The sequence below is a fragment of the Thalassophryne amazonica genome, chromosome 20 (genome assembly GCF_902500255.1).
Source record: "Thalassophryne amazonica chromosome 20, fThaAma1.1, whole genome shotgun sequence".
In the NCBI taxonomy this organism is placed as follows: domain Eukaryota; kingdom Metazoa; phylum Chordata; class Actinopteri; order Batrachoidiformes; family Batrachoididae; genus Thalassophryne; species Thalassophryne amazonica.
In genome coordinates, this window is record NC_047122.1 from 18771266 (window position 1) to 18791103 (window position 19838).

Here is a 19838-nt window from a genome sequence, read left to right on the forward strand (position 1 = left end):
AAGCTGAAGGACAGATATATTGGACCCTTTCCCATCACCAAGGTCCTCAGCCCGGCCGCAGTGAAGCTACGGCTGCCAGCTTCACTGCGGATCCATCCTGTTTTCCACGTGTCCTGGATCAAACCATACCACACCTCACCGCTCTGCACCCCTGGACCTGCACCACCTCCTGCCCGGATCATCGACAGGGAGCTGGCGTGGACCGTGCGTCGGCTTCTGGACGTCCGTCGCAAGGGTCGGGGCTTCCAGTATCTGGTGGACTGGGAGGGGTATGGTCCCGAGGAACGCTCCTGGGTGAAAAGGAGCTTCATCCTGGACCCGGCCCTCCTGGCCGACTTCTACGCCCGGCACCCGGATAAACCTGGTCGGGCGCCAGGAGGCGCCCGTTGAGGGGGGGGTCCTGTTGTGTGGGCCGCTGAAGAGGAGGTACTGCTGGCCCACCACCACCAGATGGCGCCCTGCTTGGAGTGCGGGCTCCAAGCACGAGAGGGCATCGGAGCCGCTGGAGGTGACAGCTGTCATCAATCAACACCAGCTGTCACCCATCACCACTACTATAAAGACCGGACTGCAACTCCACCTCCTCGCCGAGAAATCTTCTACCATACAGGTAATTTTCTCTGCTGACTAAAAGATTCAAATATTAGTCTGATCTCTTTTTGCAGCCGTTTTCCTGGGACGGATACCCTATCTGCGGAGTTGGCGTTTGGTGTGGACTGTGACAGATTCGCCTCCCACCCCACTCAGATAAGTGGTTATCACAGGAGCTGCACGAGTGTGTGATTGGAGGTGGAGGTTCTCCCTCCTTAACTGAACACAGACTGTGGGATTACTGAGTGTGCGAACTCACACTCATCCAGAACTGTTTCTGTTTTCTGCCAGCAGTACCGGGTCTGACTGCTGAAGACAGTGGCCACCTGGGGCGCAGGGCTTGGCGGCTCCGGTGTTCTTCAGGTCCGTTGGTGGTGAGGCTTGTGTGGGTTCCGGCTTCTCTCTCACCGGACGTCTCCTATCTTCGAGCCTGCCACACGTCACCTTTTGTTGGATCGATATAACACATTTGTATCTGTCTGTATCACGTTGTGCACTTTCACAACATTAAATTGTTACTTTTTGGCTATTCCATTGTCCCTTCATTAACGCCCCCTGTTGTGGGTCCGTGTCACGACACTTCCCCAACAATTCACTGTGCAATGTTAAAAACTTTTCTTTTTTGTGTGTGTTCAATGATGCACAGACATCTGGGATTTAATTGCAAGTTCTTGAAAAGCATTTGAAAACATGAAAATTTTCTTAAATTAATAAAATTTTAATTCTTCCCCAGTCACACAATTATTTTCAGAATAATCGCTGTTAGCACCAGCATGAAAATAACCGGAAAAGCACTTAAAAACATGCATAAGTCTGCCACAGCCCCATATTCTGTTTTAATTTAAAGCTTGTTGTAAAGTTTTCTGACCCATAGAGCCCCTTGCTGTGACTATTCGTGAAAACTGTGAGATTCATGGTTATGACACAGAATACACTTCAAACAAGATATCATTGTATGTGGATGACATTATAATGTACATTACGAGACCACAGGCTTCTATTCCGGTTCTACTGAGGACGATTGAATTATTTAGTTCCTTCTCAGGATTTAAGATAAACTGGGGGAAAGTGAGCTGATGCCGGTGCGCTGTGGAGATCCAGCTGTGTTTGAACAGATTCCATTCAAATTGGCTTCAGACAAATTCACATATTTGGGGTTAGAAATTACAAAGAAATCTAATTCCTTATCTGAAGCAAATTTTATGGCTATACTGAACAGATTCAAGAACAAATTGGACACTCCCGTTGTCTTTGATAGGTAGAATAAACGCTATTAAAATGGTCTGTCTCCCTCAGTTGCTATACCTCTTTCAAAATCTACCCATATATCTTACTAAAACCTTTTTTAAGAAATTAGATTCTTATTTCTCTCGTTTATATTGAACTATAAATCCCATAGGATCAGAAAAGGGTATCTGTGCAAACATAAGACGAGTGGTGGGCTGGCTCTCCCGGATTTTATGCGCTATTATTGGGCTGCTAACATTCACTGTGTCTCCTACTGGTTAGATGAGACTATTGTGCTCTCTGGATGGCTGGATAGGGAATGGGAAGATTGTCTTCCTTACTCGATTGCGGCTATCGTAATGTCTCCCATTTGTCTCAAAAATCATACTACAACTATAATCCAATTATACATAGTACCATTCAGATCTGGAAACAGATAGCAAAATATTTAAAACATAGAGGACTATCCTTTACACTGCCAATCTCAGCAAATCCAGCTTTTATTCCTTCAACTATTGATGGAGCCTTTGAGCGGTGAAAAGAGTTTGGACTCTGTTGTGTTGGGGATTTGTATATTCAGGATGTGTTTGCATCCTTCCAGCAGCTTCAGCAGAAATCTGGTTTGTCAAAGTCTGATTTCTTTAGATATCTGCAGGTCAGACATTTTGTAAAGACTCAGCTGGATAATTTTGAGACTGCATTACCTGATAAGTTGGACCAGTGTCTCAAGGACTGTACAGTAGAAAAACATGCAATTTCACTTATATATGATGTCTTACAAGAATATGAACAAGTGAATATGGATGGTATAAAGAAGGACTAGGAAAATGAATTAGGGATGCAAATAGCAGAGGACACCTGAGATAAGGGTCTGAAACAGGTTAATACGTGCTCCCTTAATGCTAGACATTGTTTGATCCAGTTTAAGATTCTGCACAGGCTGCATTATTCTAAAGTGAGGTTGCATAAAATGTTCCCTGATATGTCGCCAATTTGTGAAAAATGTAACCAAGCAGAGGCAGACTTACTACATAGTTATGCACTGGGTCCTAGGCTACAGGAATTCTGGGTTGCAGTATTTTCATTCTACTCACAGATTTTTAAGGTTCAGATAAAACCGGACCCACTGTGGATTATACTGGGTACATCAGAACACTCTAAAAACCTACAGAATGCACAGCACCATCTTCTGTCATATGGCCTTATTTGTGCAAAGAAACTTATTCTTCTCCTCTGGAAAGATAAAGAGGGGCACTGAATTTAAAAGCTTGGATTATGACACTGACTGATACCCTACACCTGGAAAGAATTTGCTATATCCTTAATGATAGACTGGAGGAATTTGAAAGGATCTGGAGTCCAATGATTTCATTTAGGGGAAAAATGAATGGTTAGAATTGCTTGCTAGCAGTAATCTATCACACCTTCAAGTAGCACTCTGCAGGGATGGGTAGGGTGGGGTGTGTGTGTTTTTTTTCAGTTATAGTTGTTGGTTTTGGTGATGTTATTTTTTCGAATAACATCGAAATTACGAATCATAACGAAACATTCGTAACATCGAATTACGAATTGTTATTCGTGTGAGATTTCAAACTGTATAATATCAGGGTAACGGTGGCAAACTATTCGACCGTTTCACATTTGGATGTACTCTGCACACTGACAGGTGTTCTGACAAGATGTCATTCCTGTCGACAGGCCAGCCCTCCGTTCAATAGAGGAGGGCGATACTGGGAATTTTGGTATTGATCCGATACCAAGTAAATACAGGCCCAGTATCGCTGATATCGATACCGATACTTTTTCATATTTAAGCTTCATAGATCCAAAGGATCCAAAAGACCTAGGATAGAATTTCACCAAAAATTGTACATGACAACAAAATACTTTATCACAATCAACATTTTTGTTTAAAAAAATATCACTCAACACAACTTAAAATCTCCTGAGGTAGAGGGCTGACAAACCACAATACAAGGGTGCGCTGCTCCGTGTTGTGTGACACAACGCAGCGCTGCCCTTACAGACAGAGAGTAGACTTTGATGAATCTGTGTGCGCAGCAGTCAGTGCGTGCGGGAGAGAAAAAAAAGCTTGAGTATCGATCTTTTTACACAAGGATCACTCAATATCAATACCAGCGTTGGTATCCATATTATCGATATTCGGATTGATCTGCCCACCTCTACCGCGCAACTGCACATGCGCACACGTGCAATATTGTCGGGATGCAAAACTAGCGATTTATGCGACGAGATCCACATCTCGACAGAAAACCGTCAGCGCGCGTTGCTACGCAGACGTCATAATGGCGCTGTTAGCTGAGAGCCAGCGAAAGTGGCATATCGACAACGACGCCGAAATGGGTGGTTTTAAGATACCATACGAAAGTATTGATGTGGCTTCTGATACAGAATTACCGTTTCACATTTGATGGATTACTCCGCGCCCTGACCACTGTTGGAGCGATGCTGCCTCAACGGTAAGTCTCACCGACTGAATTACCTACAGAAAAATAAACTGTGTAAACGATGGATTTGGAATAACCCCCTTGTGTCTGATGATTTGCGGACGTTCATGTCTATGTGGTCGCAAATATCTGTTTTACCCGCTCCGCTAACGCGTCGCCGGTAAAAATCCTACGGTAAGCTTTGATGAGCCGACCACACCCTTTGTCTGCATAACAGTTTTATCAAACTATATTATTATGCTGATTAAGATGTATACTTCAGTGGTGGACATGGAGCCATGCAAACACGGGAATTGGATTAGAATGGGATTAACCTCCCTGTGTCTGATGATTTGCAGATGATAATGCTGGATTACAGTTGCAAATAGCTGTAAAGCTCAATCTGCAACTGTATAACTAGCATGAACTTCTGCAAATCATCAGACACAACAGGGTTATTCACGAAATATAGTGGCTTTATTATAGGTGTATGTATATTCTGTTTTTTTGTAATAGTTGAAGCATTTTTGTTATTAAAACATATTTAACAATTTTATTAGAGGAGTGTAATTAATTCAACTAATTCAACTAGATTAACTAATCTATTTTAAAAATAAACTACACTTCAAGTGAATTCAGTATAGACCAAATAAGCATTTTAAAGTTTGATAGGTTCACAGTCGTGGTGAAACATCCACTGCAGGAAATTCATCGACATTTTGACAAGTTAGGTGTTCAATCACCTTCTGCCTGCACATTAAGATTAATGGCTGTTTGTGTTCTGTGTCCAGGATTAATAGAGTGCTGATAGTGCTCAATCTCTTTCATGGCTTCATATCAACTTGGAAGCAGAACCCAGACCTTCTGAAAGCACAGCGCTGAAACTGTCAGGAAGCACTGTGCCACAGAAAAGGCAGCTGATCGAGAAAAATGTATGCCACAAAAGTCCATTTGTCTAAAGACAATATGAAGAAGAAAAGTGGGGGGAGGCCAGGACACAGCGCGCTTGCCAAGTGGATGCTCTTAAAACAGAAAAAACAGTTTAATGCAAAGAAAAGTGTGTTAGCCAAGCCAGCAAACAGTGAAGAACAACAGCGGCAGCACCAGAGCTTTTATTTCTGGTGGGAATTTAGTGCAGAACAACAACATTTGCACTAAATGCAACCCCTGGCAAAAATTATGGAATCACCGGCCTCGGAGGATGTTCATTCAGTTGTTTAATTTTGTAGAAAAAAAGCAGATTACAGACATGATACCAAACTAAAGTCATTTCAAATGGCAACTTTCTGGCTTTAAGAAACACTATAAGAAATCAGGAAAAATAATTGTGGCAGTCAGTAACGGTTACTTTTTTAGACCAAGCAGAGGGAAAAAAATATGGAATCACTCAATTCTGAGGAATAAATTATGGAATCACCCTGTAAATTTTCATCCCCAAAACTAACACCTGCATCAAATCAGATCTGCTCATTAGTCTGCACCTAAAAAGGAGTGATCACACCTTGGAGAGCTGTTGCACCAAGTGGACTGACATGAATCATGGCTCCAACACGAGAGATGTCAATTGAAACAAAGGAGAGGATTATCAAACTCTTAAAAGAGGGTAAATCATCACACAATGTTGCAAAAGATGTTGGTTGTTCATAGTCAGCTGTGTCTAAACTCTGGACCAAACACAAACAACCTGGGAAGGTTGTTAAAGGCAAACATACTGGTAGACCAAGGAAGACATCAAAGCGTCAAGACAGAAAACAAAGCAATATGTCTCAAAAATCGAAAATGCACAACAAAACAAATGAGGAACGAATGGGAGGAAACTGGAGTCAACGTCTGTGACCGAACTGTAAGAAACTGCCTAAAGGAAATGGGATTTACATACAGAAAAGCTAAATGAAAGCCATCATTAAGACATAAACAGAAAAAAACAAGGTTACAATGGGCTAAGGAAAAGCAATTGTGGACTATGGATGACTGGATGAAAGTCATATTCAGTGATGAATCTCGAATCTGCATTGGGCAAGGTGATGATGCTGGAACTTTTGTTTGGTGCCGTTCCAATGAGATTTATAAAGATGACTGCCTGAAGAGAACATGTAAATTTCCACAGTCATTGATGATATGGGGCTGCATGTCAGGTAAAGGCAGTCATTACATCATCAATAAATGCACAAGTTTACGTTGATATTTTGGACACTTTTCTTATCCCATCAATTGAAAGGATGTTTGGGGATGATGAAATCATTTTTCAAGATGATAATGCATCTTGCCATAGAGCAAAAACTGTGAAAACATTCCTAGCAAAAAGACACATAGGGTCAATGTCATGGCCTGCAAATAGTCCGGATCTTAATCCAATTGAAAATCTTTGGTGGAAGTTGAAGAAAATGGTCTATGACAAGGCTCCAACCTACAAAGCTGATCTGGCAACAGCAATCAGAGAAAGTTGGAGCCAGATTGATGAAGAGTACTGTTTGTCACTCATTAAGTCCATGCCTCAGAGACTGCAAGCTGTTATAAAAGCCAGAGGTGGGGCAACAAAATACTAGTGATGTGTTGGAGCGTTCTTTTGTTTTTCATGATTCCATAATTTTTTCCTCAGAATTGAGTGAGTCCATATTTTTTTCCCTCTGCTTGGTCTAAAAAAGTAACCGTTACTGACTGCCACAATTTTTTTTCCTGATTTCTTATACTGTTTCTTAAAGCCAGAAAGTTGCCATTTGAAATGACTTTAGTTTTGTGTCATGTCTGTGATCTGCTTTTTTTCTACAAAATGAAACAACTGAATGAACATCGTCCGAGGCCGGTGATTCCATAATTTTTGCCAGGGGTTGTATGCAGTAAGCATATTTAGTGCAGAACTACAATGTTTGCAATAAACGTATTTCAAAATAAATTTCAAAAACCTTTGTAGTCAGCACTGAAATGCAAATTTTAAATATTTGGAAAACATAGTAGCAGAATGAATATGAACTACACAGCTGGTGACCCACTCAACAGAAATACAGGCTGTTTATCCTGAGGTGGTGCCATTTCTTCAATGAAAAAAGTTCTGTGGATTTACTTGATTTTAATGTGTACATCAACCCATGTGACCAAAATGTGTCAAATTAACATAATTTCCTGGGCATGTAAAATTATGATAGGTGGACACATTCTGGTCATGCGGGACAAAATTTTACATATGGAGGAAAATTATGCTAATTGAACACATTTTTTCATGTGGGAGAAAATTTTGCATTATGGAGGAAAATTATGTTATTTGGACACATTTTGGTTAAGGGGGACAAAATTCTACATATGGAGGAAAATTATGTTAGTTGGACACATTTTGGTCATGGAGGACAAAATTTTACGTACAGAGGAAAATTATGTTCGTTGGACACATTTTGGTCATGGAGGACAAAATTTTACGTACAGAGGAAAATTATGTTAGCTGGGTACATTTTGGTCATGGAGCACAAAATTGTACATATGGAGGAAAATTATGTTAATTGGACACATTTTGGTTATGGAGCACAAAAATTGTACATATGGAGGAAAATTATGTTAACTGGACACATTTTGGTCATGGAGGACAAGATTTTACGTACAGAGGAAAATTATGTTAGTTGGACACATTTTGGTCGTGGAGGACAAAATTTTACGTACAGAGGAAAATTATGTTAGCTGGGCACATTTTGGTCATGGAGCACAAAATTGTACATATGGAGGAAAATTATGTTAATTGGACACATTTTGGTCATATGGGAGAAAATTTTACATATGGAGGCAAATTATGTTAGTTGGACACATTTTGGTTATGGGGGACAAAATTCTACATATGGAGAAAAATTATGTTAGTTGGACACATTTTGGTTACGGGGGACAAAATTCTACATATGGAGGAAAACTATGTTAGTGTGACACATTTTGGTCATGGGTGACAAAATTTTACATATGGAGGAAAATTATGTTAGTGTGACACATTTTGGTCATGGAGGACAAAATTTTACATATGGAGGAAAATTATGTTAGTGGGACACATTTTGGTCATGTGGGAGAAAATTCTACATATGGAGGAAAATTATGTTAGTGTGACACATTTTGGTCATGGAGGACAAAATTTTACATATCGACACCAGCAACCATAGTCAATTGTCTTCCGGGGGCCAGAGCAGGCGACATTGAAGGAAATTTGAAACTGCTGGCTAAGGCTAAGCGTAAATTTGGTAAGATTGTAATTCACGTCGGCAGTAATGACACCCGGTTACGCCAATCGGAGGTCACTAAAATTAACATTAAATCGGTGTGTAACTTTGCAAAAACAATGTCGGACTCTGTAGTTTTCTCTGGGCCCCTCCCCAATCGGACCGGGAGTGACATGTTTAGCCGCATGTTCTCCTTGAATTGCTGGCTGTCTGAGTGGTGTCCAAAAAATGAGGTGGGCTTCATAGATAATTGGCAAAGCTTCTGGGGAAAACCTGGTCTTGTTAGGAGAGACGGCATCCATCCCACTTTGGATGGAGCACCTCTCATTTCTAGAAATCTGGCCAATTTTCTTAAATCCTCCAAACCGTGACTATCCAGGGTTGGGACCAGGAAGCAGAGTTGTAGTCTTACACACCTCTCTGCAGCTTCTCTCCCCCTGCCATCCCCTCATTACCCCATCCCCGTAGAGACGGTGCCTGCTCCCAGACCACCAATAACCAGCAAAAATCTATTTAAGCATAAAAATTCAAAAAGAAAAAAATAATATAGCACCTTCAACTGCACCACAGACTAAAACAGTTAAATGTGGTCTATTAAACATTAGGTCTCTCTCTTCTAAGTCCCTGTTGGTAAATGATATAATAATTGATCAACATATTGATTTATTCTGCCTAACAGAAACCTGGTTACAGCAGGATGAATATGTTAGTTTAAATGAGTCAACACCCCCGAGTCACACTAACTGTCAGAATGCTCGTAGCACGGGCCGGGGTGGAGGATTAGCAGCAATCTTCCATTCCAGCTTATTAATTAATCCAAAACCCAGACAGAGCTTTAATTCATTTGAAAGCTTGTCTCTTAGTCTTGTCCATCCAAATTGGAAGTCCCAAAAACCAGTTTTATTTGTTATTATCTATCGTCCACCTGGTCGTTACTGTGAGTTTCTCTGTGAATTTTCAGACCTTTTGTCTGACTTAGTGCTTAGCTCAGATAAGATAATTATAGTGGGCGATTTTAACATCCACACAGATGCTGAGAATGACAGCCTCAACACTGCATTTAATCTATTATTAGACTCTATTGGCTTTGCTCAAAAAGTAAATGAGTCCACCCACCACTTTAATCATATCTTAGATCTTGTTCTGACTTATGGTATGGAAATAGAAGACTTAACAGTATTCCCTGAAAACTCCCTTCTGTCTGATCATTTCTTAATAACATTTACATTTACTCTGATGGACTACCCAGCAGTGGGGAATAAGTTTCATTACACTAGAAGTCTTTCAGAAAGCGCTGTAACTAGGTTTAAGGATATGATTCCTTCTTTATGTTCTCTAATGCCATATACCAACACAGTGCAGAGTAGCTACCTAAACTCTGTAAGGGAGATAGAGTATCTCGTCAATAGTTTTACATCCTCATTGAAGACAACTTTGGATGCTGTAGCTCCTCTGAAAAAGAGAGCTTTAAATCAGAAGTGTCTGACTCCGTGGTATAACTCACAAACTCGTAGCTTAAAGCAGATAACCCGTAAGTTGGAGAGGAAATGGCGTCTCACTAATTTAGAAGATCTTCACTTAGCCTGGAAAAAGAGTCTGTTGCTCTATAAAAAAGCCCTCCGTAAAGCTAGGACATCTTTCTACTCATCACTAATTGAAGAAAATAAGAACAACCCCAGGTTTCTTTTCAGCACTGTAGCCAGGCTGACAAAGAGTCAGAGCTCTATTGAGCTGAGTATTCCATTAACTTTAACTAGTAATGACTTCATGACTTTCTTTGCTAACAAAATTTTAACTATTAGAGAAAAAATTACTCATAACCATCCCAAAGACGTATCGTTATCTTTGGCTGCTTTCAGTGATGCCGGTATTTGGTTAGACTCTTTCTCTCCGATTGTTCTGTCTGAGTTATTCTCATTAGTTACTTCATCCAAACCATCAACATGTTTATTAGACCCCATTCCTACCAGGCTGCTCAAGGAAGCCCTACCATTATTTAATGCTTCGATCTTAAATATGATCAATCTATCTTTATTAGTTGGCTATGTACCACAGGCTTTTAAGGTGGCAGTAATTAAACCATTACTTAAAAAGCCATCACTTGACCCAGCTATCTTAGCTAATTATAGGCCAATCTCCAACCTTCCTTTTCTCTCAAAAATTCTTGAAAGGGTAGTTGTAAAACAGCTAACTGATCATCTGCAGAGGAATGGTCTATTTGAAGAGTTTCAGTCAGGTTTTAGAATTCATCATAGTACAGAAACAGCATTAGTGAAGGTTACAAATGATCTTCTTATGGCCTCGGACAGTGGACTCATCTCTGTGCTTGTTCTGTTAGACCTCAGTGCTGCTTTTGATACTGTTGACCATAACATTTTATTACAGAGATTAGAGCATGCCATAGGTATTAAAGGCACTGCGCTGCGGTGGTTTGAATCATATTTGTCTAATAGATTACAATTTGTTCATGTAAATGGGGAATCTTCTTCACAGACTAAAGTTAATTATTAGTATTATTAGACGGTATTGCTTAAATTTTCATTGTTACGCAGATGATACCCAGCTTTATCTATCCATGAAGCCAGAGGACACACACCAATTAGCTAAACTGCAGGATTGTCTTACAGACATAAAGACATGGATGACCTCTAATTTCCTGCTTTTAAACTCAGATAAAACTGAAGTTATTGTACTTGGCCCCACAAATCTTAGAAACATGGTGTCTAACCAGATCCTTACTCTGGATGGCATTACCCTGACCTCTAGTAATACTGTGAGAAATCTTGGAGTCATTTTTGATCAGGATATGTCATTCAAAGCGCATATTAAACAAATATGTAGGACTGCTTTTTTGCATTTACGCAATATCTCTAAAATCAGAAAGGTCTTGTCTCAGAGTGATGCTGAAAAACTAATTCATGCATTTATTTCCTCTAGGCTGGACTATTGTAATTCATTATTATCAGGTTGTCCTAAAAGTTCCCTAAAAAGCCTTCAGTTAATTCAAAATGCTGCAGCTAGAGTACTGACGGGGACTAGAAGGAGAGAGCATATCTCACCCATATTGGCTTCCTGTTAATTCTAGAATAGAATTTAAAATTCTTCTTCTTACTTATAAGGTTTTGAATAATCAGGTCCCATCTTATCTTAGGGACCTCGTAGTACCATATCACCCCAATAGAGCGCTTCGCTCTCAGACTGCAGGCTTACTTGTAGTTCCTAGGGTTTGTAAGAGTAGAATGGGAGGCAGAGCCTTCAGCTTTCAGGCTCCTCTCCTGTGGAACCAGCTCCCAATTCAGATCAGGGAGACAGACACCCTCTCTACTTTTAAGATTAGGCTTAAAACTTTCCTTTTTGCTAAAGCTTATAGTTAGGGCTGGATCAGGTGACCCTGAACCATCCCTTAGTTATGCTGCTATAGACGTAGACTGCTGGGGGGTTCCCATGATGCACTGTTTCTTTCTCTTTTTGCTCTGTATGCACCACTCTGCATTTAATCATTAGTGATCGATCTCTGCTCCCCTCCACAGCATGTCTTTTTCTTGGTTCTCTCCCTCAGCCCCAACCAGTCCCAGCAGAAGACTGCCCCTCCCTGAGCCTGGTTCTGCTGGAGGTTTCTTCCTGTTAAAAGGGAGTTTTTCCTTCCCACTGTAGCCAAGTGCTTGCTCACAGGGGGTCGTTTTGACCGTTGGGGTTTTACATAATTATTGTATGGCCTTGCCTTACAATATAAAGCGCCTTGGGGCAACTGTTTGTTGTGATTTGGCGCTATATAAAAAAATTGATTGAATTGATTGATTGATTGAGGGAAATTATGTTAGTGTGACACATTTTGGTCAAGGGTGACAAAATTTTACATATGGAGGAAAATTATGTTAGTGGGACACATTTTGGTCAAGGGTGACAAAATTTTACATATGGAGGAAAATTATGTTAGTGGGACACATTTTGGTCACGGGTGACAAAATGTTACATATGGAGGAAAATTATGTTAGTGGGACACATTTTGGTCACGGGTGACAAAATGTTACATATGGAGGAAAATTATGTTAGTGGGACACATTTTGGTCACGGGTGACAAAATTTTACATATGGAGGAAAATTATGTTAGTGGGACACATTTTGGTCACGGGTGACAAAATTCTACATATGGAGGAAAATTATGTTAGTGTGACACATTTTGGTCACGGGTGACAAAATTTTACATATGGAGGAAAATTATGTTAGTGGGACACATTTTGGTCACGGGTGACAAAATTTTACATATGGAGGAAAATTATGTTAGTGGGACACATTTTGGTCACGGGTGACAAAATTCTACATATGGAGGAAAATTATGTTAGTGTGACACATTTTGGTCACGGGTGACAAAATTTTACATATGGAGGAAAATTATGTTAGTGGGACACATTTTGGTCATGGAGGACAAAATTTTACATATGGAGGAAAATTATGTTAGTGGGACACATTTTGGTCACGGGTGACAAAATTTTACGTATGGAGGAAAATTATTTTAGACACATTTTGGTCATGTGGAACCAAGGTTGATATTTAAATCAAGCTAATTCACACAAAAAAATTCTGTTTTTGCACTCTATATAAAAATGGACATTCATGTTTTCACAGTTTGTCCAGGACCCAAAATTTTGAATGAAGTTGTTTAAAGATACTGTTGCACTCAAAGGTTTGCATACTCTGTTAGAATTTTTTTTGTCCATTTTTCAGAGTATATGAATGATAACACAAAAACAATAGAAACTACCCAAATGACCCTGATCAAAAGTTTACATCCCCTGTCTTAATACTGTGTGTTGCCCCCTTTAACGTCAACAACAGCTTGGAGTCTTTTGTGGTCGTTGTGGACGACGCTCTCTGATGGTGAAGCTGCCACTGAATATGTTTTGGACTTTATTTACATCAATTATGAAGAAATACAAACAGTATGGCACTTTATGGTAAATCTGCATGGAGTAGACAGTTCTCAAAAACTGAGTGATTGTGCAAGAAGGCAAAGAGTGAGGAAAGCCACCAAGACACCCAGACAACCCAGAAGAAGTTACAGGCTTATGTGGCTGTGATTGGAGAAATTGTGCACAGTGCAAGCTGTGCATCCCCACTCTTAGCTTCATAGTGAAGTAGAGCAGAGAAGGATTTTCTTTCACCAAAACAGATCAAATCCAGGCTTATATCTCAGATGTACTTTCTGGCAATTTGTAGCTAAACTTTCAGGTCTCCTTTTTAAGAAAATCCTCCTCTGTACCACTTCATCAGGAAGCTGTATAACTGGTGACACAAAGTACAGAATTTGCACTGTGCACAATTTCTCTAGTTTCTGTTGTCATTATGATTTGAACAGAGTAAACACAGTTGATTGACAATAAATGTCTTCACCCAACAACTAACCATGAGTGAAAAAAAAAGTTTTTGTGTTATCATTCATATTCTCTGAAAAATGGCCAAAAAAACCCAAAGGTTCTGCCAGGGTATGTAAACATTTGAGCACAACTGTAGGTTTTTGACATTTTAAAGCACACAAATAAGTGAGAGGTGACGTAGTACGTGATGGGGGCTGCAGCCTGGCTCATGTCACTCTAGTGCCGCCTGTGGCTCTGAAACTCACATCAAAAGACACATCTTCTTCATGATGTTCTACATTTCTCCATCAGTCTGAAAGACTTGCAGGTTAAATATTCCACTAGTCATGGTGTAGGTATGAAATGTGTCCAGGTTCTGCTCGAGCTTTCACCCAGTGCACACTGAGACAAGCTTCAAACGCAGCAGGTGTAAACTGCACAGGTGGATAAAAGTGGATTCCATCTGAAAATTAGTCCTCTATCGGCAGATTATGCAGATTAACCACAGGATGTGTTACCTGTCGGAATGCTTCGCCATCTCCTTTGCCGGCCTGCTGAGCAAGGAGCATCAGCTTCTTGTTCTTCTTATTCCTCTTGTGAACTTTATAGAGACAGGACAGCAGACACACCAGCAGCATGGAGGCGATGATGCTCAGCATGGAGAGGATGGCCACCGTCAGCCGAGGAAGCTTATAGGCTGACAGCAAGAAGAAAAAGACAAACACACAAACAATGGGCCTCATTCACCAATATGTTCTCTAATGCCGCGTTCACACCGGGCGCAACGCGAGCGACAGCAGCGACAGGCTGCCATGTAATCCATATGGAACGACGCGTTTTGGCGCCAAGTCACGCAGTGCGACGCGATGGACGCGAATGAAGCGACGCGAGTGAAGCGATTTTGAGTGATTGGCGCGTTTGTGGCGCGATATTGCGTCACGTCACGTTGCGTTGCCCTCCTCCCCAAGTTGAAAAATCTGAACTTTTTTTGTCTCGTCACGCCGCGATGACCAATCAGGGACTGAATATGTAGCGACGTGGAGATGTCTGGAGTTTGACTGAAGATGTGAACATGTCCTGTATCTGGTAGCAGCCTGTGAGCAGGACTTATGTCTCTTTTGTCCTTTATTTCACAATTATGACAGAGTTTTTGGAGCGAACAGCAGCACCACAGGAGGAGGAGCAGAGTTTCTTTCTCTTTTTATTTTACATGCGCACGCGAGCGAATCCTTCATGGAGATTATTTTACTTATTAACTACACAGATGTATAATAAAACAAATGGTGACTGGTTTCTAAACACAATTATGACCGAGTTTTTGGAGCGAGCAGCAGCCCAACAGGAGGAGGAGCGGAGTTTCTTTCTTTCTTTTCTTACGTGCTCGCGCGAGCAAATCATCTGTGAAGATTATTTTATTTATTAACTATGCAGATGTATAATAAAACAAATGGAGACTGGTTTCTAAACATAATTATGCCAGAGTTTTTTGGGGAAGAGTGAGCTGCAGCCCCGCAGCAAGCAGCGGAGTTTCTTTTTTTTTTTTTTTATGGTTTACATGTGCGCGCGTGAACAGGACAGGAGGCCCTCAAACTGGGTCCCGCAGAGGCGGAAGGACTGCTGAAAGCAGCCGTCATCCAGATGCAGCTACTGCAGCAAATAGTGATACTCCCTGAATTGGGAACATCTCATGACGTTTGTCAGATTTCCACAACAACTCACTCCGTGTGATCAAGGTCCGTCATGTTAACTTGACTGAAAACTGGAGCCGGCGAGCGGAATGGAAGCTCCTCCTATTTGATGACGCACCGGGGCGAATTTTCGCAGCAAAAGCAGAGCGACACACCGGGCGATGGTGGCGCGTCCGTCGCCACGTGACCCCCGTGAATTTGTAGCATCTGATCGCGCCTGCGGCATAAGAAGATTCTTCTTAGATTCCTTCTTAAGTTGTCCCTAGAAGGTTCTTCAGAAAACTCTACATCAGATCCATCAACTTGTTCTTAAACTGCAGAATTGTTTGCAGCTGTTATTAAATCATAAACTGAAAGCGTGTGCCTGGTGAGCCTAATTAACATATGATTAGCATACATAACAGCCCATCAATGCCCATAAAAGGGCGTGGAACTGCATGGCCGTGTCCAGACGCAGGTTTCATAAAGAGGAAACAAAATGCAGAAAGCAAAATGAAAATCAATTTCAGTGCAACAGGCAAAGAGAAAAAAAGAACTGTGGCGGTTCAGAGGTGGACGTACTGCTACAGGAAATCAGTGAAAAAGAAATGGTTCGATTTAGAATCCGACACCAAAAAAAACCATCTCAAAATCCCAACGGGAGATGCAGCGGACTGGAGGGGGAACCCTACGTTCCCAGCCTACGTGCCGTCCCGGGTTTTGCAGTCACGGGATGCAGGACTACTCTGTGTTCCCAGGGTGAAGAAGAAGTCAGCAGGTCAAAGAGCTTTTTCTTATCGTGCACCCGCTCTGTGGAACGGTCTTCCTGCGACCGTGAGGCAGTCGGAGTCCATGGACATTTTTTTATTCTCTTTATGAATAGCTTTTATTTTTTATCTGTTTTATTCTTTTACTTGTGTTTTTACCTCCGCCAAGGAGGTTATGTTTTCGGTCACGTTTGTTTGTTTGTTTGTCTGTCTGTTTGTCAGCAGGATAACTCAAAAAGTTTTGAATGGATTTTGATGAAATTTTGTGGAGTGGTTGGAAATGACAAGAGGAACAAGTGATTAAATTTTAGTGGTGATCCGGATCGTGATGCTAACGTGTTAGCATGTCTATGGCATTTTCAATGTTAAAAGTTAGCATTAAGCAGTTGCAGCTGTGATCACGTTCGGGTGCATTTGTTTTCAAATTGCAATATTTCTTACATTTATTTTTGTTTATATATTAATAATCTAATAATTATTATATACAATTTTAGAGAAAGAGACAAAAAGAAATGGATCACTGTGCCAAGGAGGGAATCTCTTTAGGGTCAGTGACCCTATGGCCTTGTTTAGAGAAGTGTTTCATAAATGTTAAAAAATTCATATATTTGCAGTTTAGTTGAATAATAAATTGAATTTTGTCTCTTATTTGTTTTGTCTATAAGCACATGCAATATCAATATCAGTGCTCAGATGACAGTAGCTTCTGGTTAAAGGTGCAAGTTGCAATAAACTGTGATGCCAAGCGCTAAGGATACATGCTATCCAGTCACAGCAGATGACATCATTGTTAGACGTTTTTAGGTTCAATGATTCCACGGCGTGTAGATGTTATGGCGTCAGTGACCCCATGGCCTTGGCGGAGGTTTGCACTCTGAGTGCTTCTAGTTAATTATGTATTTGATTTTTTTAACTTTTACTTATTTATTTTAAATTTTATACTGAACTGTTCTGTGTGAGGCACCTTGGGGAAGCTTATGTTTTGTGATTTGGCACTTTAAAAGCTGATTAAATTGAAATGAAACTGAAGATCAGTTAACTCACCTTAAAGATAAGCTTTGTTTCAACTCACAATTAGTGAAGACAATGAATAGCTTTAGGTTCAGATTTTGAAAACATAGACACTTGAGTCCAATATCCTAAACTTACAAGTGGAGACATAAGTTCACTTAACTTAATGGGGTTATCATTTTTTTTACAGTGTACATTTAAATTATTTTAATATAAAAAATACTCTGTAAATTAACAAAAATGTAACATATAATAATGAACAGCGATGTCACGGACATATCACTGCAATATTGTATTTTAATGACCTCCACATAAGCAGACATGGTGGCACTGAAATGTGTGAAAGAGTACTCCTGAGTGTTCGCGGGATTTGTTCTTACCTAAAAACAATGACAAAACCCCCCGAGTCTGGGGAGCAATGTGAGCAGATCCAGTGAGTTTGGGATGGCAGAGCCGGAGGTGTTTAAAATCTGACACAAAACACATGCACTATTGAGTTTCAGTCTGGGTTTAACCCGGATCACAGTGTAAGAGTGTTCCATGGTGCATAACACAAAATGGCTGACACACATCCAGTGGTGGCGCCAAAAGGGGGCTTGCGGGGGGCTTAAGCTCCCCCAATAATGAGCCAAGCCCCCCTCAGCTCCCCCAATAATTCTGCCAATAATGTGAATTGGCAATAAATCTTTGATATAGACGATTTGTGTAAGGTTGATGCCATTTATTTCAATGAATTCAGTTTGTATACCTATGCGCAATTTTACTGAACTTACAATCATTCTAAGTAATGTGTGTGCACTGATACCACATTTTAGAGGAGCACGGGTGACTAAAATATATACCTTGGTATTTATAAATCAATTTACTATATATTGTTCATTTTGAGGACATTTTGTGGAGCCCCTCCAACTTTTACCCCAGCCCCCCCTCAGCCCCTGGCGCCGCCACTGTGCACATCCAAAATGTCCTTGTAACTACCTGATCTTATCCTAGCTGCCTTTCAAAATGGCTGAGACACAAAATGTCCTTCTATTTGGTAAAACTATCAGTTCCTTTAACAGCTATCTAATTGATAAAACCATCTGATCTTTTTATATATGTTTAATTGATAATCATGTCCATTTGGAAAAAGAATTAGCATGATGGAACACTCTGGTTTTATTGCGTGAAACTACACTACATACATAAACACACACTATAAGATTTTTACATAACAACCATGAACACATCGTGAACAGGCACCGCCCATTTTTTCACCACTGCAGCCAGCTCACATAGACACTTACTCAAGCCAGGTTAAGAACTGCCGATATGGGGGTGGCTTAGGCTGGTTATAAAAGTTAGAGAACAAAGGAAGTCTGGGTTCTTAGTTCCTGATGTTTGCATGCGACCGGTTGAAGATCCCAGCGCTGAGATAGTAACTCTGTACCAGTGCAACAACTCTTTTCAATACAACATCTAAACTTTGAAGTCCGTTTCCTGTCCAATTCTTTTTGGAGGTCTCACCGTGATAAAAGAACCTAACAACAGTGAGGCAAATTTGGATATAAACAGATAAAGAAGTAGAGCACCATTTTTTTTAATCGACAGAGAAGCAAGTTTATTTATTTATTTGTGAAATTTGATTAAACTGTTGACTGTGGTCTAAAAAATGTTCAACATTTTGAAGGGATCGATATTTGCGGGGAAGCAAAGACATTAAAATGCGATGCTTTATATTTATTAAAAATGATCAAGTAACTAAATCCTCTTTGAATAGTTTGGCAACAATTCAAAATTTTAGTTCTGAGGTGTAATTAGAGAATAATCCTGTTGTGTCTGATGATTTGCAGATGGTAATGCTGGATTTTATGGTCGCAAATTGGGTTTTACTGGCGACATGTTAGCGGAGCTGGTAAAACGGATATTTGTGACCATAATCCAGCTTTACCGTCCCCAAATCATCAGACACAAGGGGGTTATTCCCATTCTAATCCAATTCCAACATTTGCATGGATCCGTGTCCACCACTGAAGGCTACATCTTAACCCACATCATAATATAGTTCAGTAAAACTGTTCGCAGACAAAGGGTGTGTGGTCAGCTCATCAAAGCTTACCACAACAGCGTCTTCATGTTGTGTGGGCCGCCAGAAGAGGAGGTACTGCTGGCCCACCACCAGAGGGCGCCCTGCCTGAAGTGCGGGCTTCAGGCATGAGAGGGCGCTGCCGCCTCACAGGAACAGCCGAGGTGACAGCTGTCACTCATCAACTATGACAGCTGTCACCGATCATCTGCACTTCACCCCGGATAAAAGCAGAATGACACCTCCACCACATCGCCGAGATATCGTTCTTCTACGGAGGTAATACTCTCAGCCTGAATATTCCAATATTGATTCCAGTGGATACATTGTTGCAGCTGTCTCCCCGGAGGACCGGCGTGGGCCGCGACTGCTTCGCTCTGCTTTCCGCCAGATAAGTGAATAGACAGACGCTGCACGAGTGTGTGTTAGAGGTGGAGGTGGAATTCCCACCGTTGTTGTTACTGGGTGTACACACACCCACACTTGACTGTCTTTGCTCTTCGCCAGCAGTACCAGATCCGA

General features: G+C 40.9%; 1 protein-coding gene across 1 annotated transcript in view; it reads right to left on the reverse strand.

Moving 5' to 3' along the window:
- Positions 1-19838, reverse strand: part of LOC117502473 — an 87152-nt gene that overhangs the window by 27022 nt on the left and 40292 nt on the right. Inside the window, exon 8 of the mRNA XM_034161528.1 lies at positions 14325-14503. Coding sequence (XP_034017419.1) covers positions 14325-14503 — 179 coding nt within the window. The remainder of the gene's footprint in view (positions 1-14324; positions 14504-19838) is intronic.